Below are 27,598 nucleotides of genomic sequence, written 5' to 3' on the forward strand. Positions count from 1 at the left end.
TTAATCACAAAACAAAACCTACTGAATTCCAGGAAAAACAATGGCTCAAGAATAATAAACAATGTAAAGTTTTTTATAAATCAGTTATTTTAATGTTCCCAACAAACTATAGTTGGTTAATGCCTGTAAGTTGAAAATGCGTAGAAAATTTTGTATAAAATGTTAACATATTTACTTACATTAACATATAACACAATTAAATTTAATAATATAACCTTTTGAGTTATGATAGTGAATTATTATACTACATGGTTGCATCTTTAAAATGGTCGGTTTATTATGACGTGCAGACACGTTGGACAACAAGGGTTGCATTTCGTCAATATTCGCCAAGGCTCGTAATAATTCGCATCATCCGTCTCCTTCGCACTCGCGATAATCTCTATTATATTGCCCTATTGAATTTCTATCGGTCGTGTCTCGCTCTTCAGTTGATATTTTTAACTTGCGGAGTACAGACGTAATACTTGCTTTGTAAAGTCGGTGATTTCTTACAATTGAATTAAAATTATCTAAACTATATAATAGAACACACTGAAGATATATAAAAACGATGGCGAAGGTAATTTGTTTGTTTTGCAAAGAATAAAATAGTTGTAGTGTTATTTTTATACAATATTTTTTTGATACGAACATCATACCACCCTGTGACGTATTGCAAGGAGATAACTACAAAGATTTAAACTTTCAATAAACATATAAAAAACTGTGTTAGTGATGTCGTGTTGCGGTTAAAACAAAATCCTATGAAATACCTATAAAATAAAATCCATAAATAATAAGTATCTTAATTTTTTTTTAACAATAATATTAATAAATATATGTATCTAAATTAACAAAAAGGAATAACTACGATCTGCTATTATGATGAAATGATAAAAACTTAATTTACACGTCATTTCCTTGAAAGAATGTTATATATTAATTTGTTTTGAAATGATTCATTGATAAATAAATAAACTTGTAATTTAAATCAACGGATACGAATATGTCAACAAAGCATTTAATATGTTATTATATGTATTATATAAATATTTTCATTCTAATTATAGTTATTATTTGATACGGGCAACATTTTTTTTATGTCACAAATCAAAATACAAATTAAATCAATAGTAAGGGAAATTGTGTCAAATATTGTACCGCTAACCTAAGTACAAAATTATTTTCTAATAAACTTATGAAAGTAAGAATTTTATGCACGGAACGTTCTCTTTCGTGTCTGTATCATAATTGTATGTGATAATACCACAATTTTGCGCAGACTGAGTTCGCGCAAGTACAGTCAAGATAAAAAAGAATTTTAATGTCTTTATATATTAAAAATATATTAGTGTGTGTTAAAAATAATTATAGAAGATTTATTGATATGAATCGGAGCCGATACTGGGTATGTTGCAGTAATTTAATTCTTCTTTCATCGTTATAATACAGAGAATAAAACCTTTATATTTCTTACCATAACCTTGGCGTTTTCCTTCGTGTTTTATCAACTATTATCTGAAAATTATGACCTTACCTGTTTAAGACTACTAATAACTGAACTGAAATAATTTTCCTTTTTATATACCATATAATCAAATGATTATATAACATTGTTTTTTTTTAAATGACTTACACATTAACACCTTTGCTTATTTATTATAAATTTAAAAAAAATTAACATAATTATAGAGACAGTATGATTTTATATATCTTAATGTCTTGAAAAAAGTAATTAAATGTTCATTTAAATGTGCCTGTTTAACTCATGATAAAATTAAACATTGTAAAACATAACATCATCTTTTAAATGACATAATATGTATAACATACAATTTACATACTTTTCTGGTGACTTTGTATTCTCTGTGTCTTTATATGTGAACTGACGATATACTATTACTATAGTTACTAAATACTATATTATATATCACAGTTTGCTAATCTAACTATGATCTGTTTTTCTTTTGACTATATCATATACTAGTTGACTTTTTATTTAATTTAAAAATATTTTTTACCTGTTACTCCGGTAAAGTGTACTGAAAATCGGTAATGTGTTTGACTGCTGTACTGTTTTGGATCCATTTGCCACAAGACATTATACATAGAAATTTCAACGGTCACTGTTTATTTAGCCCTGTACTGTGCAACACTTGGGTACTTTGTAAAATATATTAAAAAAGTAAAGTTACAGTCTCTCAATTTCCCACTGCTGGGAAAATGCCTCTCCCTATGTGAGTTTTGTCCTATTTTGTATACTATATAGTTTATACAGTTTGGATATATATGTCATATTCTCATTATGAGTTGAATTTTAAACACAAATTAAGGCTTTGAACTCGGAATCATCAGTTACGATTTACCTCATATAACAATTCCCTCGCATCTCTTAATTCATTTAATTCAATTTAAATATAGTTATAGACTTATCCCAGTATGGCTTTAAGATCTCTTCTAATATAGAGAAGGCTTATTCAGCAATGTTTCCTCATTGCGAAATTGCTTGATATTATAAGTGCTAGAATATCATTGCTACTAAACCACCGCTGAATATCCTCGAAGAGGCCTAAATCAAGTAGATTAATGGCTAAAAAAATTAAGAAATTAAGCCAGTGCCAGTAAATCCATCCAGGACATTTACCATCTTTAAAAAATCTATCTCTTACTAGATAATTGTAGCGTTTGCCTGGATTAGAATCAGTAATCTTTGATCGAGACCGACTAAGACTCCGGGCCTTTTCTTGAAAGTTAAATATAATTTTAACAAAATGACAATGAGTTTGACATTAATTTACTTAAATATGCAATTAATTCTTTAATTATGTAAACTGAATATGTATAAGTAATTGTAAATGATTATATATGTAATTGTAAATGATAGGGGGGGAGAGGATATATAATTGTATAAAATTGAACATTTTATATCTATGCTAATATTATAAATGGTAAAGTAACTGTTGATTACATCTCAGACAGGTAAACAGATTAGGATGAAACTTTCTACTTACTTAGACAAAGGCTACTTTTTAATTCACCATAAGTTTGTATTCTACGGGTAAAGATATTATAAATTTTAAATATAGCCGCAGGTTCGGCTAGTGTCAATATAGTAATTTATTTGTATGTAACGATGGTGACTTCCTACTGTTATGTATAGTCTAGTACATTACGAGGTGACGAGGTCAAGTTATTGACTTATTTTTAATTTCATACAGACAGTCGGCAAATGGTTATTGTCACCGATACACATAGACATCAGTATCGTAAGAAATATTAGCAGTTTCTTTTGCTACCAATGTTTGGAACTAAGATGTTATGTCCTTTGTGTCTTTAGTTACACTGGCTGACTCATCCTTAGAACCAGAACACAATGATTCTTAGTATTGCTGATTCGCTGTATATTATATGATGAGGGTGTGTTACCTACCCGGGCAGATTTGGCAAATATCCTTACCTGATGAGATGATGAGACTGATATTGGATTTTTTGTCGAGAAATACTCAGTAATCTGGGTTTCTACTCTTCTCTTTGTATGCTATTATTGGTACTGGGTCTAGATTGCATCTGTTTTTCTCAACTGTATGACCGTATTTATACTGATGATGATGTCGTCCTGATCGATTTCGGTCAATTTCATGGGTGGCCAGCCAACTACGCAGGGCATATACGAGCCATGCTTTTTAAGTTTTGTCGTTTGAAGAAAAAAACACTTCAAATACTCAATCGTTTGACGAGCGCTGTGTGAGCTTACGTTGCCTTGGTGCTGGATGATGCGTCGCTTGAGTTAGATTTTCGAAGTTCGGTGATGACTTGTGGTAAACAAACTGTTGTATACAACTCTGCGTTAACCGTTCCACGATTTTCAAGTGAAATAGTCGCAACATGGCCGGTTTTTCCAATGAACGTGGCCACCATCTTCTTTGAAGGGCTTCGAGAACGAACAACTTTACTCTGCTTTGGCTCGTCTTGAAAGATTGTAGACTGTTGTTTGGAATCAGGATCGTAGGCATATATCCAAGATTTCTCACCACTGATGATGTCGTAGACGTGATTTGACAAATTTGATTTCTCACACCAAGCGCTTCCTGCAAGATCTTCTGAATGGTTGTCCCTGAGTTACCTAATAGAGCCTCTATCTCTCGATACGTCACATTACGATCTTCGAAAATTAGGTGTCTTACAGCAATAATGTTATCTTCAGTAAAAGCGGATTTTGGAAGTCCTTCGCGAGATTTGTCACTAACACTAGTATGTAAATACCAGCGTTAGACAGTCCGCAGACATGGGGCTTCATCACTGAACACAGATGTTAGTTCTTCAAAACAATGAAGCCGTGTCAGATCTCTTCTAAAGTTGTAGAAAATTATTGCACGAACATTTTCCTTAGAAAGATTCATTTTCGTACGTAACCTGACAGATTCCAATCGACGCTCTGACTACACAATAGCATTAATCCTAATATTTTCAACTGTTTTGAGATTCAAAATTTAAACACAATCGAATATAGAACAGTTCCAAATTCAGAATTGCCGGGAAATATGGAAACGACAGTACTCCATGCCTAGTAATAGTGCTCAAGTATATGTGCAAACACGGGTGCCCTCTCTATTCCCTCACTCACATAATCCGATGGGACGGCAAATCTTTTCTGAAGCATGGGAGTAAACAAATCCATCTTGCAGATAATTTTTCGAATAAAAACACACTATAATTTTATCTGCCCGACTTGGGGTTTGAACTCAGAACCTCGACCCATTACTCACTAGACCAACCAGTCTTTAAATTCCATTATCTGTACTAATAAATGATAAGTTTCTTTATTAATGTCTAACTTAAAAAACTACTGAACCGATATACATAAAACTTCTACTGATTTTTAAGATAAATTCGGTTTAGAACAAACGTCCCTAACACTTTTTTTTTATATTTAATGGACTTAAGTAATAAACGAATATATTAATAAGCTTAGTATTAAATTTCGAGTATTTTGTCTACAGAACCTAAGAATTTACAACAGTATCGTGGGTAATGGAAAAAAAATTAAAGAATCCCATTTACATCTCTCCCATTTTTTTGCACTCACGTGGAATATGGTATGGCAGATCGTCGTCGACCCTTGGAGGTCGATTTACTTAAAAAAAAAAAATTATAAACAGATATATTTCTCGTGTTTACGATAAAGTAGAGCTATGGATTATTGAATCTAGGATAAGTTTAACGATCACTAGAGCTTATCGGGTTATTTATAATTGCTCAGTAAATATGTATAACTCTTGACTAATTAATGTGACAATGTAATAACATGTGTCATTCGTTACAAATATGATGTTATGTAACATAGTAACACGTTACAAATACATTACAATGACGTGTAAGATTTATTTTATGTTGCATATCGATAATTAGGCGTTAGCGATAGTATCGATAGTTTATCGATAGTATTGTCACGTGCCATCACTATGGATAATTCCCCATGAGCAATACTATCGATAGTATTGCAACAACCATCACTTTTAACCTAAACAATCGATCAATAGTATCGCTGTTACCAATAATATTGCTCACGGAGAGCTATCAATACTATCGATAAAACGAAACTATCGATATCTTGATAGTTTTCGAGGTCAACTATCGTTAGTCAAACTATCGATAGTTCTGAAACGCTGATTTATTATACATTAATTTCTATATACTAAATATGATAGGGGAACATCGATTTCGCTTGTCATGTCAGTAGGCTAAATTTAAAACGGGTAACACTGAAGCTCAACTGCTAACTACGAAAAACATTGCAAGTCTATACTGATGTTATAAATGCGAAAGTAACTCCGTTACCTCTTCATGCTTGAACCGATTTAGATTTAATTCGGTACGTTTGGGTTTGGGTTTGAGAGAAGGAAATGGGCTACTTTTCGCTAAATGGGGGGGGGGGGGGTGCTATTCATTAATTTCGAGGGTAAAGCCGCAAGTGCAGCTAGTTCTAAATTAAGTTTTACTTTATATATAAAAACATAAAAAGAGTAAACATGTACTCAATTAGTATAAAGTCTTTGATTTTTTGATCAGTCTTCAAAGTTGAGATGGCGTTGAAAAATAATAGTACCCAACAGTTGACAACTAAGTACACTCACATTAGGAAAGTAGTATGACGTTTATCGAGACTCAAGCGTAGATGTCACGCACACCAAGATAATGAAGTTGGCTCAATAATAATACAAGTACTGAGTATTGAGTATTGTAGGCAATTCATTGTGAATGTAACTGAACTCTTTCCTAACGGTTGGACCTATTCCGATGATTTTTTTCTGTATATATTTGTGCTGTCTCTGGTTAGATTGGATTGTATGGATAAGGATCCAGGTTTTATTTTTTAAACAAATTAATTAATTTTTTCACCTGTACGAAAAAATCTTTGACCCCAATACAATTTCTTCTATGTACCATTTATTGATAAGATCGTTCGAGATGTGGTTATGTGATCAACGCTTAAGCGGAACATCGTGGAGAAGTATGCACGAATCTGCCACGTTTGTCCAAAAATCTGCATAATGGGCCCCACATTTGCTTCTTCGAGAGGAGAAACCCAGCAGTGACATTAAAGAGCAGTCTTGTAATCTTCTGAGTTATTTACCTTGAATTACATTATCTTCTTATATACTTGGTAGGGGATTGTTGCAATCCCGCCTGAGTTACCACCCACTCGTATATTCTACCGCCAAGCAACAATACTTGGTGTTCTCGCGTGGTGTTGGTGGTTGTGCTACAAAGACAATGGACATAATATGTCAGTTCCAAGGTTGATGGTCCATGAGTTATGTAAGAAATGAATAATATTTCGTGCGTTGCCAATGTCTATGGGCAACAACAGCGCAATTTTTAAGACATTTTCTGCCTCCCACAACCACTCTGTGGAACCAGCTTTCGCCGGCGGTTTTTCCTGCAAGCTCCCATCAGGTGAGCTTCCTGCTCGTTTGCCACATTTTATGACATAAAAAAAAAACAAACAAAAAACGATAATTTACCATAAGGTGGCCCATTTGTCCGCTGACCTATACCATAATAAAATCTATGAAAATAATTCCGATGTAGATAATGCAACTTTATTTTTTAAAGATTGAAGACAAAGGCATGTCTTCTTTCAGCCTTTTATTATCACCAGTAATAATATAATTCAAGGCAATTGTTTCATTAACATATAACATTTTTATATTAAAACCACGTCATGTTCTATTAAAATGTTATGCTGTTAGCTGCACACAATTGTGACCTTTAAAGCTAATGTTGTAAATACTAATATCATTTGAGTTTGTTTCTCTTAACGCGATTTAGATTGACGTGTAAAATTAAATAATTGCGATGTTTTGAATGCGTTTGAATTCACTTTTAATCGATAGTGTCTAATGGACGGCCATTATGGTTGGAAGGCGCTGTCACTTGACTTTAATTTAAGTAATTTTCCGATACGTCTGCAAAGAATAATTCGTCTTTCAGACGGTCGTGCATATTTATCATAGTTACCTCTTGCGACGTAGACTCGTAACTTTAGGGATGGAATGAAGGACTGTGCTTAGTTTGTGCAAATATTCCTCGGTCTTAATCGCATGTTAATATTATTTGAAAAGAAAAGTCTATTAAACAACTTTACACAGATTATGTTGATCGGGCTCCTGGCAGTGTTGATTCCCTTAATTGCTACCAGCACCAGAGTTACGTTATTACGTTCTTCAGAAATGAAGGAACAGCTGAAGAATGAGATAAATTGACCTTTTTTCCCTGAATCACAATTGAAGAACGAAAATATTGTTTTCATTACTAGAAGTATTGAAAACGGGATATTTACCATGTTTTTTTATTTGGTTTAGCTCGATATTTCGACATTATCTACGAATGTCTTGTTCACGAGATAATTTTACTAACGTGATAATCATCCACCAAATAAAAATAAAAAACATGGTAAATATACCGTTTTAAATACACGTAGTAATCAAAATAATCATATGTTTTTGTGTAACTAATAGATAATATTTCAACCAAAATGTACTAATTGCGTTTCAAATTAATTAGTAAGTATTCTTAAATTATGACTAATTAGTGCTTTACTTGGAAAAATGAAATTCGTGACCTTAGGTACCTACTTAATTTTAATAAATTTAATGTTGTATTATTGTAATCGTTAAACACAAATCTATTCTATATTATAATGGTAAACACCTTGTATGTGTGCTGTGACCTTGAACTGAAACACATTTGGTATAGGTCAAAAAGTTGTTCTTTTAAGAGATTACTGCTGAGTTGCCTGCCGTGCCGGTTCTCAGTGAAATCGACATTCAACCGGTGGTCACTTTAAATTAAATTTTATTCTGTAACACGACGATTCATAAGAGCCTACTTGAATAAAGTATGTTTGAACTTTATTGTTGTTTACTTCACTTAATTCGTTTGATTGGCGTATTCAATATGCTGATTTTGATGTACTGTGGTATGTATATTTTGATTTCAAATTTAGAAGCAATTAGAGTACTTTAACGGAGAAACAGACAGGTATTTGGTAAAAAAACTCTACCCAAAAAAATCTACTGGAACTAATTTACGAATTATGGTTATTATTTCGCATACTTGGTAGACAAAAGTCTTTTATCCCATTGTGGAGATAAATATCACCTAATAGAGCTTATTTCGCCATGATGGTTCTTTGATTGTGGATGTACTTGCAGGAATTTAGTCAACCCAATTATTAAAACAGGGAGAATGAGAGAACTATGAAGCAAAATTCGGCGATGCCTACTCTGATATTGATTTGCATTTTTTATTCATGATGCACCTATTCCACCCAGTCTTAAGACTTAATGTCTTCATGGTTGTTCTCTTCATCACCGAAGGTCGTGTCTTTGAAAATCCTGCGTTGCATTATCTGCGATATTTTTCAGCTTTCCTTATCGCAGTTGTTATTGCGAGGTCAGTTGTATCTGGTCACACTAGCGGCTAGGTGTTCACCGTGGAGTCTTTTACCTTCCACTTTGACCACCACAATCAACTTCTCTAGTTTATCTGGTTAACGATGAGCTATGTGATCGAAATAATAATAAGACTTAATGTAATGACCCCAAAAATAAAACCACAAGACTTATTTAATTTTCAAGACAATTTTAAATTCTATACCACTGTATACTCTCACAAAACTTATTTTGACTATTGAATTTTGACTTTTTTAGCAAAACACGATCGCTTTGAAGCGATGCCGTTTCCCAGTTCGTACATGACGACAGATTAAATTCCGAAAACATTATCCAACATCGGATAAGATAGCCTTAATCCTAAAAACGTATTTAAATCGTAAAACAACATCTATATATCAATTTGATAAAACAAATGATGATATCAAATAACTAAGAAATTATCAGCCAATAGCTTGGTTTACAATTGTATATCTTTATATATTATTTAATCTTTGGTGCATTCACTGGGGATCATATATATTCTGGTAAATTTAAAGTTCTATCGAGAGGATAGTACTGAGACTCGGAAAGGATAAACCTTAAGCCCAAACAGACTCAGTTTTTTGGGCATCTCAAACAAAAACACATCCCGTTTATAAATGTTGTCAGATAGGCTGAATCAATTGAAGTCATTGGTCGAATCATGGACGGTTCATTCCGCTGACCAGCGGTCACATTGGACCTGAAAACTTCGTAAGACCCTCAGCGTTCATCAGATACTTATGATTTTGCATTGCTTATCTTGCCCATCAGCTCCAGCTTCTCTATATTATCAATAAACTCATAGCAAAACCACGTAAAGTCATTGGTTCGGGCCTGAACTCCGTTCGTATCAGATTTATGGTCCCGTCGGTTTATAAAAGTGAGGAAATTAGAAGTGCATCTCTCTCCTATTTAATGAAGAATATTATCCCTTCAGAAAAGCCGCCTTAACTGAAAATGGTCATCGTTCATCAGAATTAAATCTACCACAATTTTGATTACAAAAGTTATACTTTAGAATTCTCATTTAAGTTATTCTGAACGGTACTGTTAAACATAATGTTATTGCATAAAAAACATTGCAGTGGTATCTGGTGTGACTCGTTATGTATAAAGTTGCATAAAAAATATTATTTGTAAATATCTTATCAATTTTTCAACATTAAGGTATTTAGTTATCATGTTGTAAAATTTAAAATGCCTATATGGCCTTTTATTTTGATAATCACCGAATTATCTGTCATTAGTCCTGATCTTATCTTGTATTATGGCAATCGGACGCGTGCCGACCGTCATTTATAATTAATAATACTTACATAGGCTTCGCGTTGCAATTTATTGATAACAAAAATAATAAAAATGTTGTATTATAATTGATACCCAATAGCGCTCGAGATTAACTTTGTAAAATGTTGATTCGAAAGTACTTTTTTTTTTTTATGGGACTGGCAATGAGCCTATAAACATTGTTAATGTAAGATATATTAATCATTCCTCACAACAATGTACCATCAAACTTTTGACCTAAGATGTTATGTCCCTTGTGCCTGTAGTGAGACTGGCTCACTCCTCCTTCAAACGATAATAGAATAATACTGAGTATATCTATTTGACCATAAAATATATAGTATGCATATGTAAGGCCTACCACTAGGCTAAATGTTTATAATAATAAAAAGCTAGTTTTGCTAAATCTCTTTTCCAATGAATTCAAATATTATAATTAAATAAAAGACATCGTATAAATTTATGAAAAAAAAATTCATCTCGTTCGCTTCGCTCAGTCGCGCAAGTGTTGCCCAACCCTAATGTTCTGGAAGGAAATAGATATATTTATGACATTAGATAAACTGTATGACTTGTGTGTGTCAAGTTCTTATCTTATTAAAAGACTTACCTGACAAGGTAAGCGATTTAGATAAAAGATAACAAAAAAAAAAAAAAAAACTATTTTGATTGTAAATTACGTTTGCGTGACGTTTCATTACAACGATTGGATTGTTAATGGAATATTTTTGTCAAAATGACGAGGCGTAGTTCATAAAAGCGTCCCAATAAAAAACGTCTCGTAAGTTTCTTCACTTACTCCAGAATATACGCTGTGGTAGAAGTTTACCGTTGGTCTACGTGCAGATCTGACATTAGTAGAACATCAGTTTGACCACACACTTCTATGGAAGAAAAAAGATTTCCGACTCGTGTCGCCCGGCAGTGAATCGTCGACGTTCGTTTCGTTTGTCAAATAAATAATAAAACATAAACATAACATAACATAATCAGCCTGTAAATTTCCCATTGCTGGGCTAAGGCCTCCTCTCCCGTTGAGGAGAAGGTATGGAGCATATTCCAACACGCTGCTCCAATGCGGGTTGGTGGAATACACATGTGGCAGAATTTCGTTGAAATTAGACACGTTTCCCTTCACCGCCGAGCACGAGATGAATTATAAACACAAATTAAGCACATGAAAATTCAGTGGTGCCTGCCTGGGTTTGAACCCGAAATCATCGGTTAAGATGCACGCGTTCTAACCACTGGGCCATCTCGGCTATATATTGAGGTAAAAGTGGGATATGCTCCAAACCTTCTCCTCAAAGGGAGAAGAGGCCTTAGCCCAGCTGTGGGAAATTAACAGGCTGCTAATGAATGATGAATGAAAAGTAAATTCAGGTTTTCCTAATAGATTAACATAAAGTTACAGGTTTCTAGTACTACATATACTTATAATGAATACGTGCGCTCGTGAATACACAAATTCAGTTGTCGTAGTACCTTCGTACTTTGTACTGATTAGAGACAAACAGACGTACAAAAAAAAAAATTAACTATTGATTGTAATTTCTGTGAATGAATTGAACGCACATTTCTTTTTATTACTGAGGCACCAGCCGTAACCAGCTTCTATATCAGTCGTTCATAAATCATAGACCATATTTGAAAAATAGACTATGATGATATGAATTTATATTCATTAAAAAAAAAAAACTATTGTCTTCGAAGTGTTTTTATAGATGTACAACGTATACGGATGATTATTACAATTTTGTATAGAAGATAAACAAATATTTTTTTAAATAATATGTTGGCGTTTTGAAAATCTTAGTTTTATTTCTTTCAGAAACTCCAATTATGCGGTACCGAAGCGGAAATGAGAGAGATAGCGGGTAGGATCTGCAGGAACTACCTCCACGGTGCTTGGAAGAGCGTTGATCCAACGGATCTGGACTTCAGACGGATCAGGTAAGACAATACTTCATATAGATAACGTTACTTCAGAGAAAGTAAATTTTCTACTGCTGGGATTAATGCTCTTAGTGTTAAAAGGTAAGAGGGTTATTCTAACGCGTATAAACAAATGTTTTTTTTGTCATGTCAAACAAACATTGATATATAAAGCATTTTACTCAATAAAAGATAATGATAATGAATAAAAAAGCATGGACTTTGTAATTGTTTGAATTTTAGGCGGGATATAAAAAAAAAGTAGTTCTGTACTGACATACTCTGTCATTAAAATGGTGAAAAGGAGTACTGAGTTTTTTGCCTGTTCTTCTCGGTAGAATTTACTTTCTGATGACTGTAGCATGACGATTCAAAAGTGCTGCTGTTATGAGCCCAATTTATTGGAGAATATGTTGATTTTGATTGGTTCTCGGCTAGATATGAAATCGCAATCTTCGGTGAATCACGTTGTCTAACAATTGTGACGTCTTCGTTAGAATCAAGTAAGATTCGTCTGTTAATAAGGGGGGAGGGGAGGGGGGAGTATGAACGGACTAGCTATCATTTAATAATCTTTCAAATAAAACAGATAGTTCCTGAGCCTGCGCCTAAACAAACAAACTGTTTAGCTTTATCTACATTTATAAAATCGTTTCTTTTGATTATCAAACGCAGCCAATGTTTTAGAAGATTACTAGCTCAACCGAAGGCTTTGCCCGCGCGAATTTTATAAAACAAAATCCGAGCCCCGTTTTACCCCCAGGGTGGAGTTCGGAGTTTTGTAAAATCCGTTCTTAGCGGATGACTACACCACATAAGGAACCTACCAGCTAAATTTCAAGTTTGTTGGTGTTTCTGAGTTTTCGTGATTAATCAGTGAGCGGTATTTCGCTTTTATATGTATGTATATGTAGGAGCCGAGATGGCCCAGTGGTTAGAACGCGTGCATCTTAACCGATGATTTCGGGTTCAAACCCAGGCAGGCACCACTGAATTTACATGTGCTTAATTTGTTTATAATTCATCTCGTGCTCGGCGGTGAAGGAAAACATCGTGAGGAAACCTGCATGTGTCTAATTTCAACGAAATTCTGCCACATGTGTATTCCACCAACCCGCATTGGTGCAGCGTGGTGGAATATGCTCCATACCTTCTCCTCAACGGGTGAGGAGGCCTTAGCCCAGCAGTGGGAAATTTACAGGCTGATTATGTTTATGTTTATGTATGTATAGATTTTATATGGTATGTGTTCGTCAAGGAATTATTTTTGAAAATTAACTTTTAGGGGAGAAATAGCCTAACTTTGTAATAATTTTGACGCTACAAAGTCGGTCCAGGCAGCTGGTAGATATAAATATAGAACTCAATAAATAAATATATTGAAATAGATACTAAAAACCTAACGATTGTACCGCAAAAAATGTTTTTTCGACGATCAAAGAATTGAAAACATGACACACAATGACGCCTTTGAAAACCTTTGGAAAGTCGCTGGTGTTTTTAATGACAATTCACTACATCAATAGGTGTATAGAACACGGAATTGTTGTGATTAAAAAAAAATTACAACAATACCGTTTTTAGTCACTTCGATTTCCACAATGGATGAGGAAAAAACGTAAACAAACGAATGACCTTGGGGAGTTTATCTTGTGATGTAATGCAAGTAGTAAGTTATGAGATTTGCAATTATTTAATTCAACTTAATAAATTTGAGAAGTAACAATTAGTGAATTTATGATGACGTCCTCCTGACCGATGAGAGTTGTGATGGTCCAGTGGTTAGAACGCGTGCATCAATCAATGATTGATGCTTCATACCCAGGCAAGCACCACTGAATTTTTATGTGCTTAATTTGTGTTTATAATTCATTTCGTGCTCGTCAGTAGAATAAAACATCGTGAGGAAACCTGCATGCGTCTAATTCCAAAGAAAATCTGCCACATGTGTGACCAAACCGCATCGGAGCAGCTTGGTGGAATACGCTCCAAACTTCTCCTCAAAGAGAGAGGAGACTTTAGCCCAGCAGTGGGAAATTTATAGGCTGTTACTGTACGGTCCTACTGACCGATTTCGGTTATGGTACTAAATCTCAAAATACCAGCTAACTACACAGGACATATTGGAGTACACAAATTTATCCGCAAACACAGGAGCATCATATCCCTCACTCTCATAATACGATGGAACACTAAATCCGACACGACTGGAAAGGGTTCAGGCGCAGGACCGACAGCATTGCATGCTTACCGAGGAATTGGAATGTATACTTCCAATTTCCAGACCCCGGGCTGATACTGTGATATTTTTTGACACAATAACGGATAAGCTCGACCTGGTTCGACCAGGACTTTAGGATCTGCGGCGATATATATATATTATAACTAGATATATGTATGTATATTTAACTACTAGAACAAGAGGCAGAACCGCTGCAAAACATCGTCTATGAAGGCAAGATTTGGAGCTTATTTGACTACTGTGCGTATTCGACATACTCTACCTGATTGGTAGCAGAAGTGTTTACGAAAATTGCGTTCCGGTTTAGAGGGGTGATTCAGTGTAACTACATACACAAGGAACATCTTAGTACCCAAGTTTGATAGCACACATCTTGCAGTACCAATGTCTATGGACAATTTTGACCAATTACTTGGTGGTGGGTTTGTGGCAAGGCCGTCTGGGTAGGTACCACCCACTCATCAGGTATTCTACCGCCGAACAGCAGTATTCAGTATTGTTGTGTTCCGGTTGAAAGGATGAGTGAGCCAGTGTAACTACATTCACAAGGAACATAACATCTTAGTTTCCAAGGTTGGTGGCGAATTGGTTATGTAAGGAATTGTTAATATTTCTTACAGCGCCATTGTCTATGTCTAAAAAGTAAATAAAAAAAATATATATTAAAAAAATGCGAAGTGAGTTTGTTTATTTGTTATGCTTTCACGTCTAAAAAATTCATTTGATCATCATAAAATTTTTCATACACGTCGTCAGGGAGACTGATGATGATACAGGGTACCTTCCAACTGTCACCCCCTTTCCCATTTCCTAACGGTCGAAAACTAGTGGTTATAAAAAGTATTAGTGTAATAACTATTTCGTTTATGACTTAAACCACACATCAGAAAGCGATTAATGGTATCCATTTTTATGTCGTCGCTAGTTTTTCTTTTAATTTTTTACTAAACGGCGGATAAGATTCTTAGTAAATGTAGTTTTTCCTCAATCGACTTTGAAAAAAAAAAAAAAACAATGTTAAGTTATTTTTTTAAATTGTAATAATATATTTAATCTGTTCAGTATTAGAAATTGTCATGGCTGAAATTTTCGTCTAGATTATGTTTTATCGTGTTTTTATGTTTATAATTAAAATTTTGTATCACATGATGAGAAATTTATTTAGTCGATATGTGTTGATAAAGGTATATATATTGATTCTTCAAGCTGTATATATATTGATTAATTTTATTTAAAGAGGAGAGGATGTAGACAAACTCATTCTATACGATTGGTTCTTGAATAATACTTCTTATTAATAAAATAATATTGCCTATTTTATCCACTTCTCAAGTGTCAAAAACTTTGCCGCCATTCAGAACGCCATTTTATCACGAATCTGTAATGAATATGATTGTTCAAGAACACGATAAATGTTGTCGTATAAATTCAAAGTCTAAGTTAATTTATGTCATTTCTTTCTCTCTGGTGATGATTATTAGTATTGTACATATAGATTCCGAGGTCCTAGTTTCAAACGTCAAGTCTGGCCGATGAAAAGTTATGGAGTTGGAAGTGTGTATATTACCGTGCCTTGGAAAGCACCTGTGCCTGAACTCTTTCCAGTCCGGTGGGATGCCGTCCCGTCGGACAATTAGAGTGAAAAAATAGAGACTGCACCTATGTACACTTGTGCACTTTGTGATGGTAATTGGCTGGTCTGGACGGCATCACCACTAAACAGCATTACATTATATTGCTGCATGTAAAATAGTCAATTAGTACTTCTAGTAAAAACTTTTAGTATCGATTTGAAGTACATGTGAAAATATACGCCCAGTTTCCGACTCCGCAAAGTCAATAAATCATCCTTGGGGCAAGGTATCCGTTTCTATAATAGAATTCCGCAGACATTTTTAACATTGCCGTTTTATAGATTCAAGTCATTTGCAAAAAATACATTGGTAAAGAAGGCATATTTTATTATTCGATACAAGGTTATATAGATGTTAAAAAAGCGTGGAATTAATGCTTGTTGACTTCCAGGCAGGAGACATGACATACATATATAATTGTATTTAACTAACATTACTGTATTTTTAGATGTTGAAAAAGAGTAACTACTGAGTTTCTTGTCGGTTCTTCTCGGTAGAATCTACATTCCCAACCGGTGGTAGCTTAATTTAAATAGTTGGTTAAATGAAAATTCAAAAGTGCTTGTAAAAGCTTACTTGAATGAGGTATATTTTGATTTGATTATGACATTTTAGTTACCAAGTGAACTCAGCAATGATTACCACTCACCATCATTCGCCAAAACGCTCACCATCATATAACCAATCAAAGTATACTAAATTTTTAAAGTAAAACGTAATAATATATACAGACAAATTTTCTATAGTATTTATTAGTAGTAAGTAATAAAGCCATGGCACCACTAACGTAATCTCTTCACGTCTTGTGATAAATGAATCCGTGAGTAGGTCAGTGGAAATATAGGATCGATATGATTTACGTTGAAACGACAACATACAAAATGTATAGTGTTCAATTCAATTCAATTCTTAGTTTAATGGCTTTTAGTTGTGCCACAGGGCTCAGATTATTTCGCCAATGTCACGTAGGATGGAGAAGACACGAATGAGATTGATCGGTACGGTTGAGATAACAAACTCAATTAAATTTTAAAGCCAAGTATAGTAGTAGTAATTTCCTTGTTAGTCCGTAACCTAGAACAACACAAACATTAAGGGTTAATAATAGGATAAATTACAAATAATTGTTAGTACTCTAAACTATATATAATAAGATATATCACTCAATTGGACTATTCACAACTTCATACAAATTGTATAATGTTATTGTCTGTTCGGTATATTAGTTGGATCTGAAGTCAAATGTCAAAAGTCAATATATAAGTCATACTTATTGATTACCAACAAAAAAAAACCTACCATAAGTTCGGAAAGAAATATCTTTAACCTGAAAAGAACTGGTTAAAGAAACTCAGCGGGACTATTGTTTTTGTTTTTTTTTTTTTAATTTCGTTTCTTTTTCAAAAACAGTATTCCTATTTACAGTGTGAGTTTTTTTTTTTTTATTTGATACGGTCTGGGCGTGATCGTTTTATTCCCAAAGTAAATTATCATCTGAAAAAGCATCAACTTTTATGATTGAGTTTAACACACAAATGTTTCTTAACGATTATTTTGAATTCTTCATTTTTAATTTATTTTGATTATTTTTTGGGATCTGAGAGTTTATGACACTAGGTGATGGATACCCATTTTTTTTTATAAATGCCACGACACTGTCGATTCGGTAAACAGATTCAACTAAGAATAACCGTCAAGCTAAATAGTAAATCATTTTTTTTTCAAGTTAAATATTCAAATTTTTACAATTACATTAAATTGTAATATGTAATCGATTAAGTATTCGGTCCTCGACCGTTTTCATAGATTACTAAGTCGTATTAGTGACGTAGACTAATACTGAAGATATAAGAGCCCTCTTGAATAAAGAAGACTCCATCGCCAATGCACTACCAACCTTGGGAACTGTGATGTTATATCCCGTTTTCCTGTAGTTACACTGGCTCACTCACCATCCAAACAAGACAATATTAAATATTTCAATCAGACGGTAGAATAATGATTCGGATGATGAATACCTATCCAGACAAACACAGATACTTCCATGTAATAATGAACTTTAAAGTGTCTGAGTAGCGTCGAGTCTTGCTTCGTTTAAATAAATATTTTTTTTTTTTATTAAAAATGTCTTTAAAAATTATATTTTATATGTATATAAAATTTCGCAACTTTGCCATTGATCGTTGAAGAGTTCTCTCATCTGGAGACAATCTTGGGTATCATTACGTCATACTTAATATAAAAACGAATTATCCTGGAAAACGAATCAACATGTGAAATTTGAAGGTAGTGGTTCTATTTCAGCTTGCAAATTTTGCCCAATCAAAACGAGTAAAAATAATTAAGATTTATTTCATGGTGAGGACAGCTGATGGCATCCTACAACGGCCGTGGGTGCTTTGTGTTATTAAATGCCTAAGTAAACTCATTAGTGTTAAGAAAATGTCTGGTGCACTTGTGTTATTTTTGAAAATAAAGATTTCTAATTTTGATAATTGTTTCAGTGGTGGTCTTTCCAATTTCCTGTACTATGTCGCCCTGCCGTCAGACACGTCGAAACTCGGCGGGTACGCGAGAGAGAACTCACCAGAGACGGAGGAGAGTCGACTGGTGAAGAAACCGATTTTGAGTTCCCATTCCTTTTCGATGGATGAACCGAAAAAGGTTTGTGATATTTGGTTTTGTTTTATAGCACACACACAAACATCTATACATGTCGAACACATACAGATAAAAATTCTAGTTTTTTTGTAGTCGTATTGTTGTTTATCTATCTATAATTTTTAATCGCTGGTAGTTATTGTATAATTGATAGTGTTACGTTGAACAACAAGAGTTTGTTACCTTTATTCCCCAATGTCGAAAGGGGGAGGGAGCAATGTCTCAGGTATGAGGCAGCCTCCATGTTAAGGGTTAAAGCTATCTCCGTCCACACTTCATCTGAATCGAACCAACAGTTTTTTGTTCCAATTGACTAGTTCTGGGTTAGGCGAGCTGACAGACCATCCAACTTTACGTGGTCTCCGAGACAGAATATTATATTGGCATGTCTTTGGGCTTGAATTTGAACCAAGACCTTCGGGATCTACAAGCTTATATTTAAAAACGAGATATTCAATGTAATATGTATTATCTCTCTTAGAAATGACAGGAATTGGTCAAGAGTACATGATTATCATCAGGACCCAATGCAATATGGTACTAATTTCAGGTGTTGCTGAGAATTTACGGACAAGTCCATGGCGAGCGTGCGATGGACGCTATAGTGACTGAATCTGTGATATTCACATTGCTGTCTGAGAGGAGATTGGGTCCGAAGCTCCATGGCGTGTTCTCTGGGGGGAGGATCGAAGAATATATACCTGTACGTATATGTATATTTAATAATTTCTTCTGAGCATGGTATATTTCAATCGCAGGACTACTTGTAAACGATATGACTTCAGTTGCAATGGTAACATCTCGGTTCTCAGGGTTGGAGGCGCATATGAAAGTACGCCTACCGATGACATAAAAAAAAAAACAAGTCATAGGTATTCCTTGCGGTTTACTAATAGATCTGTTATACTGTGCCCTACAATTGGTATATCTTTATTTAAATGTATATATCTTTATACTACAATAATATTCTGCTTAACCATATATGTTAATGTTACTTCCAAAGTTCTGATGACTATTTCGCTGAAATTTAAAACGTCAGTACACGAATGTGTAATGCAAATTCGACCAATGATATCGGGGTGACCACCTTCTTTTTTCTCGCTGGTAAAACGCATTATGCGTTTCCCCCAGTAAAATGGGGGGGTATGTGGGACTCGCCGGTGCCTAGGACTGCGCTAAGTACACCGGAATACCCCCTAAAAACCAGCGGTACCCTCTCCGTCTTTTCAGCGGGCGCCACAGGATAGCTTTCGCATGCTACAGTGACGGGGGTGACCACCTATATTAACGATATTTCAGGCGCGTTCACTTCTCACAAAAGAATTATCCGAACCGGCTCTGTCGATGAAAATAGCTGAGAAGATGGCTGCCATACACTCGATGGACGTGCCGCTGTCCAAGGAACCAAACTGGTTGTGGAAGACCATGGGCAAGTGGATGAAGACGGTCAAGGAGGAGAGGCTGGCGCAGAATGCGACTGGCAAGGTATAAATAATGTTTAAGTATATTTTTTCATTATATTTATTTAACCCATTAATTTAGCTCAATACTTATATTTACAATAAATACATATAAGAATTATTTTACAAGGTAAACAGTAGAAAATCTAACTAAGTTATTGATAATGTACATACATAAACATAATCAGCCTGTAAATTTCCCACTGCTGGGCTAAGGCCTCCTCTCCCGTTGAGGAGAAGGTATGGAGCATATTCCACCACGCTGCTCCAATGCGGGTTGGTGGAATACACATGTGGCAGAATTTCGTTGAAATCGGACTTATGAATGTATGTTCGATGAATGATCCTGACCCATATATTGTCGTCGTCCTAACAAAGAGGGGTAAATAAGAATATTAGTAATTCCCTTATAAATTTGGGGCTTTGCTAGAATTCTTTTAAAAAAAAAAAATCTATAGCAATATCATAAATGCAAAAGTCTTTCTGTTACCTCTTCAGGCTACTTTTTTTGAATAAATTCCTCGAGGGGATTAAATGCGGGGATAATTTGTGTGTTCTTGGTAATATTTTATATATTTCGCGCGGATATATTTTAATTTATGGCAGATATACTTTAGAAGTCATTCCAATTATAATAGATTGAACATGTGGATTTGAAAGGAGTCTGGCTCAAATCAAGGATGCTCAATACGCTTTTATAATTCATCTCGTGGTCCACGGTCAAGAAGAATCACGTGCAAAACTTTCGTGTCATGTATAACAACTGCTCTGTACTATAAATCTTTCAACTAATAGGGGGGATCTGTTCCCAGTTGTGGGACTTTTACCTATATATTGAATTCTAAGATTTGAGAAGGAACCTTTGCAGAAAAGAAATACATTTACGCGCATTATTGTTATCAACTATTTATAATCTGTTTTAATTATCTTCTAGAACGATGAAGAACAGAGCATAATAAAACAGCTAAAGTCTGTCGATTATGAGAAAGAAGTTGAGTGGTTGAAGAAGTTCCTCGCGTCAGTCGAGTCCCCGGTCGTGTTCTGTCACAATGACATGCAGGAGGGTGAGTGGTTCTTTTTGGAATACATGGAAGACAGTGGAGACTAAATGATGGTAAATTATTTAGTAAGCAAAACTCGTGGGTGATGAAGGTTCCAGTATAATGATGGATGAACTAGAATGAGTGAGCCAGTTTTAGGTGATAGGTAGACAGACGGCCAAACCGAATGGTTATTGGTAACTAGTGCCAATAAACATATTAACCATTCCTTACATCGCCAATGCACCACCAACTTTGGGAACTAAGATGTTATGTCCCCTGTGCCTGCAGTTACACTGTCTCACTCACCCTTCACACCGGAACACAACGATACCAAGTACTCCTGTTTGGCGGCAGAATACCTGATGAGAGGATGGTACCTACCCAGCCGGGTTTGTACAAAGCCCTAACACCAACATAAACTAACAACTCTTAACGTTTTTTTTTTATGGCATTGATTGGCGGACGAGCATATGGGCCACCTGATGATAAGTGGTCACCACCGCCCATAGACAAAGGCGCTGTAAGAAATATTAACCATTCCTTACATCACCTATGCGCCACCAACATTGGGAACTAAGATGTTATGTCCCTTGTGCCTGTGATTACACTGGCTCACTCACCCTTCTAATCGGAACACAACAATTCAGAGTACTGTTATTTGGCGGTAGGATATCTGATAAGTGGGTGGTACTTACCCAGACGGGCTTGCACAAAGCCCTACCACCAAGTAACGTATACATTTCTATTTCCAGGTAACATTCTCATTCTCGAAGACGAAATCCAATCAGCATCAGATGATGAGCTATACATTTACTCGAAGAAAAATCAGTACGTCCTGACCCAATACGACGACACGAATACCTCTGACTCCATACACAGCCACATATCAGACTCGGGCGAACCGAAGTTGGTGCTCATCGACTTTGAGTACTGTGCGTACAATTACAGGGGTTTCGATATCGCGAACCATTTCCAGGAATGGTCGTACGATTACACGAATCCGGAACATCCCTTCTATTATGAGAATCAAGAGAATTCTCCAACTTTAGAACAGAAGGTGAGTTTTTTTTTGATTAATCTCGGTGGTTTGTATGGGTTTATTTTTTGGGTGGTGTCAGATGGGAGATGGTGTTGTGTGATATGGTAATGACATTGCCGGAATCTCAATTGGAGTTTGAAAATTTTTGGGCCGTTCGTAGGCCGAAAGTTACTCTGTTAACTCTTCACACTTAAACCGCTGGACCGATTTAGATGAACTTTGGTATGGAGTTAGTTTGAGTTCCGGGAAAATATAGGCTTTTTATAGTTCAGCTTTCAAGGAGTTAAAGGGGGAGGGGCGTGCTAATGAGAATTTGTTTATTATGTTAATTGTTGAGAATGGCTATCCCGAATATTAATATCCATTTGTAAAGTTAAATGTCAGAAAAGTAATCATTGTAGTGTCGTTTTGTCTCTTTCTAAATAGATAACCATTTGTAGGTATCTCATTCTGTTTCTATGAGTAGAGTCAAATCCATAGAGATTTTGGTACTGTCATTTGAAATATGTTTTCTATAATGTTGCCATTTAAAAAAAACATACATCTCCCGTCTACGTGGAAATTTAATATATCGAATATCACATCTCAAAATCATTTTACTAATAAACTGCGTACGCTTCGAAGTTTCCAATGACACATGGCTTGAGAACAATGAATAGCTTGATAAAGATTCAACCTTATTGTCGTTACCATAAGGGCTATTTTAAACGAGCGATTTTGTTATACCAACTGCACATGCAATACAAATATCCTAATAAATCTCCGGTACTGATGATCGAATTCTAAAAAAGTTTTCACTGGTACAAAAAGTTACATTATTGCTGATAACTAATTTCTTTATAAATATATTGCGTACCCACCCGTGCGAAGTCGGGCTGGGTCGTTAGTATGTATATATCTTTATATGTCAGTGTGTGTGGATGGCAATGTGTTGATATGACACGTAGAAAGTGTGATAAATACGAAATATAAGTACTTATAGACTATTCCAATGGAAGTAGGAAAAAAGATAAACAAACCTTAGATATACGTATTTTATACGATTTGCTAATGACTCGGCTATATTGCGCACTGCTAAGAGTTTACGATTAATATATCTTTGTTTATAATACAACACTATTGCACTTAACTACTTATATCCACTTTCATTTTACTTCCAAAACTCCGATAACAGTTTCGTCGACGTTCAAAACGCAATTTTTTCGCAAATCCATAGTGAATATCACAGATTAATCAAGCTCTCGACCAATGATATCGCTTCAATTTGCTGTCAAATGTTGTTTGTTTACCTTTTTACCTGCTATGGTTGGGATAGATTATAAGTAGATATATCTCCTGAATTATTTTACTCTATTTTATAAACTATCGAAGTGAATTTCGGTTAAACAATAAATACTCTAACCTAACCAAATGATAACAGACAATTCACCGTTTACAATATCACGAGATAGATTATAATCTAACTGTGTATACAATTTTACAAAAAATTTTTTTTTTTTTATATATATAATATTAACCTCATCAATGATTTTTATCCAAATTATATATTTTTCTGATGACAGTACATATACAAAATCGCTCGTTGACCGCTCGCTTTGATCATATTTTTTAAAGTTCCAGAGTACGGAAGCACCGTCCGCGATAATGCGGTGAGGTTCGTTGTATATCAATTGATTTTAAAATTCCTCTATCAAATGCCAAAACTTCACAATAATTGTAGCAGTGTATATATCCTATTCCAATCGAAGAAGGATCCAAAAAAAACTTTAGATTTTTATATTCCATGCGATTTGTTAATAACTCTGCTCTAAGCACTACAAATAGTTCTTGATTAACATATCTTTATTTATAATACAACACTATTACACCTAACTACTTATGTCCACATTAATTTGACTACCAAAGTTGCCATTTTTTTCGAATCCATAGTGATTATCATAGATTATTCAAAATCTCGATCAATGATATCCCGTCAATTCAAGGTCAAAGCGGTTTGTTTGTCTCTGATTGGTCCTCCCGTGATTGGAATAGGTTATAAGTTATTTCGATAAATGTTTTTTTTTTTTAACTTAGTATACATGGTATTCGATAGAGGGCAAATATAGAATCAGATTAAAAAAATACTAAACTAAAAAAATGTTTGATCATCCGTATAATAAATACATTATTGGCTATGTCAATAAATAAATATTGTAGAAAATTAAAAATAAATTACTTTAAATATTTACACTGAAAAAAAAAGGTAATAATTTCTTTTCAAAGGTGATATCAAATTGACATAGCCAATAAAACTGGCCTAAAACAATCACTACGCAGCTTGTGTTTGTTTATGCTTGGTTTTTAGCTGCCGCATTAAATATGGCCGCCGGAGAGGACCATACACTATGGAAAGACTCTGCCCTTGTCTATGACAAAATGGCGTCGCGTTTTTCTTGGAAGGAAATGAGTTTAATTTACATTATTTAATCTATGATCATAAATGATTTTAATCGTTTCGTCTTAACGTACTTATTAAACTTAAAAAAAAACATCGGTGTATTTGGTAATTAATTTTTTTTCAAATTTGATTGTTTCCGTTTTTTTTTTCTTTCATATATTTAAAGATTAAAAATATATTTCTAGATAATTAATCAATGCAAAGTGTTATGGTATTATATTTTGTGAATAATACGAATAATTATACGTAGTCCCTTAAGGTCTGAACATAACCTTACTAAAGTATTAAAATTTAAATGATTACTCAATAAACCATACATATATATAGACCTACAAAGCAAGTCAAACCGCTTTACACGTTATTGTATTCAACTCACCAAAGATCTTACCCTAACCCCCCTATTTCCAGGAGATATTCATCAAGGAGTACCTAAAGCATTACCACACCAACCTCTCGGAGGACAAAGAGGTTGAACCCTCAATCGATGACATAAATCAGCTGTTGTGCGAAGTCGACGCCTTCGCCTTGGCCAGTCACTTCTTCTGGTGTCTTTGGTCCATTGTGAATGCATCCAAGAGTCAAATACCCTTCGGATACTGGGTAAGTCGGTTTTTGGTCTTAACTTTTATCATAGGTACGTAAGTATTTCAACTGTCTAGCTATAGCGGTTCTTGAGATACAGCCGGGTGACGACAGACGGACGGACAGACAGCGAAGTCTTAGTAATAGGGTCCCGTTTTTACCCTTTAGGTACGGAACCCTAAAAATGACTATATTTTAGTTGTTTATTATTAATAAAGGAAATGATTTGATATTAATATTATTTGTACCGTATAGCGTTTAGGGATAAACGCATTTCAAATTGAATCATTAGTTCCGGAGATTACGTCCAACATACAAACAAATAATCTTTTCTTTATAATATTAATACAGATAAGAAATGTCCAGAAAATAAAACAGCACTTCAGATAATCGTTTATTTATTTTCTCAGTTAAGTGATCTTACGTTGAAAAGGTCTCTAGGGTTATCTTACTGTAATGTATAAAAGTATTGGGTACAGAAACTAACCGGAAGTCGTTCATTTTAACATCCAAGTAATCTGTAGTTTATTCCGCGCGGACTGCCTGGATACATAACATACATTACATTAGCAGCCTGTTAATTACCCACTGCTGAGCCAGGGCCCCCTCTCCCTTTGAGGAGAAGGTTTGGAGCATATTCTACCACGCTGCTCCAATGCAGGTTGTTGGAATACGCACGTGGCAGAATTTCGTTGAAATTAGACACATGCAGGATTCCTCGCGATGTTTTCCTTCGCCGCCGAGCACGAGATGAATTATAAACACAAATTAAGCACGTGAAAATTCAGTGGTGCCTGCCTGGGTTTGAACCCGAAATCATCGGTTAAGATGCACGCGTTCTAACCACTTGAGCCATCTCGGCTGTATTATAAATAATTGTAAAATAAATCAATTTTAATCTGTTTGTAATATGGAATGTAATTTCTCGTTTTAGGAATACGCGCTATCCAGGCTGGATACCTACCTGCGCTTAAAGCAGGAGGTCGTGAAAAAAGATAAATACGGCTTCCCACAGAAGAGGAAAATCTGCGAAGTGGACATTTGAGTTAAGTGCGACTAAGTCCTTGTCTAAAATCGGAGGTGCGAGCGAGACAGAAGGAACTGATCATTCAGCGTGTGTGAAATCGTTAGCGGAAAGATTAATTTCGATTTTGTTGTGATATTTTTAATTTTGAACACGCTGTATATAGAGGATTTTTTTTTTTTGTATACTTTATTAAACATGCTATATATCTGTATAGTATGTATGTATATATAATATCAGTTGATAATATATGTTATATATTTATTGGTAATTTGAAATTTACCGCACTGATCTGTTGTATATCGTTTTTTTATTTCTATATACAGGTGTTGTAAATAAGTCACGCGATATTCGCTTCGAATATTAAAAAAAAAAGTATGATGTGAATATTAATCGTGATAAAAATGCTTTGTCTGTCTGTAAATATGTTAATTTATGATACAGTATTACCGCACAAGTTTTTTTTAAACATTCCCCAGATTAAAAAAATAGAGGAAATGCTCTTTTTTTTTTTATTAAAAAATAAAAAATAATTTGTCATGTAAAGAATATTTAAATTTGACTTACTGTTAGTTTTTTTTTTTTTCGTAACAGTTTTTATTGTACTTTATATATAATAGTTTAACGAGTTGACGTTTCGTTCGATTAATAAATATATAATGTTTAAATAATCAACTTTAATTATATTTAAATCTTCGCACGCATATCTAAAGAGTTTACACCGAAAATAAATTTTGAATAATATTGCCAGGTGAAAGAAAACGTGCCTTGGAGTTTGCTAGACGAAAAAAAAAAATGTACATAGTTTATATGTTTTTTTCTATCGTTATAATTGTTAAAATAAATCACTTAACCTTAGTGACGTAATGAGTACGTATTTAAATTGTTGTTTTGTAAGTTTGTGTATAATTTTGTGGCATCTCGAATAGCTTTAGACGGCGATACTTAAAATATGGATGATATTTGTACTTAAGATTTGATAATAAATTAAAAAAAACGCAAGCATTTGATGATTACTTGTAAAATTTATGGATTTTTTTACGTGACGTCACCGTAACTCTAAAGAAATATTCTGGTTATTGAAACTTTTTTGAAAGATGTTCAAATTATGGTCTATCTTATGATGATGATAACCTCATCGTCGTTGCTAGAAACGCTCTTTGCATTTTCTAATCTAAAATATTATGTCCCTTGTAACTGTCAGTGCACTGGCTCACCGAAACTGGAACACGTATAAAAAGTCAGTCAGATCGCTGAATCGTGTTCAGTGACATAAAAACTCTGAAACGTC

The 27,598-nt window shown here is 34.4% G+C and overlaps 1 protein-coding gene across 2 annotated transcripts; it reads left to right on the plus strand.

The window, feature by feature from the left end:
• The first annotated feature begins 409 nt into the window (after nt 1-409).
• LOC113391596 (choline/ethanolamine kinase) lies at nt 410-26,816 on the plus strand. 2 transcript variants are annotated; one of them, XM_026627616.2, is made up of 9 exons: nt 410-562; nt 12,082-12,203; nt 18,566-18,725; nt 19,273-19,425; nt 20,022-20,207; nt 21,117-21,246; nt 21,978-22,282; nt 25,110-25,301; nt 26,218-26,816. In XM_026627616.2, the coding sequence occupies exons 1-9, from the start codon at nt 554-556 to the stop codon at nt 26,326-26,328; spliced, it is 1,368 nt and encodes a 455-aa protein (XP_026483401.1). In that variant the 5' UTR covers nt 410-553; the 3' UTR covers nt 26,329-26,816. The 2 variants fall into 2 exon arrangements, with proteins under 2 accessions (XP_026483401.1, XP_026483400.2); XM_026627615.2 differs by lacking the exon at nt 410-562 and adding an exon at nt 1,110-1,390.
• The last annotated feature ends 782 nt before the right edge of the window (nt 26,817-27,598 follow it).

This window comes from Vanessa tameamea, chromosome 30, assembly GCF_037043105.1.
Source record: "Vanessa tameamea isolate UH-Manoa-2023 chromosome 30, ilVanTame1 primary haplotype, whole genome shotgun sequence".
Lineage (NCBI taxonomy): Eukaryota > Metazoa > Arthropoda > Insecta > Lepidoptera > Nymphalidae > Vanessa > Vanessa tameamea.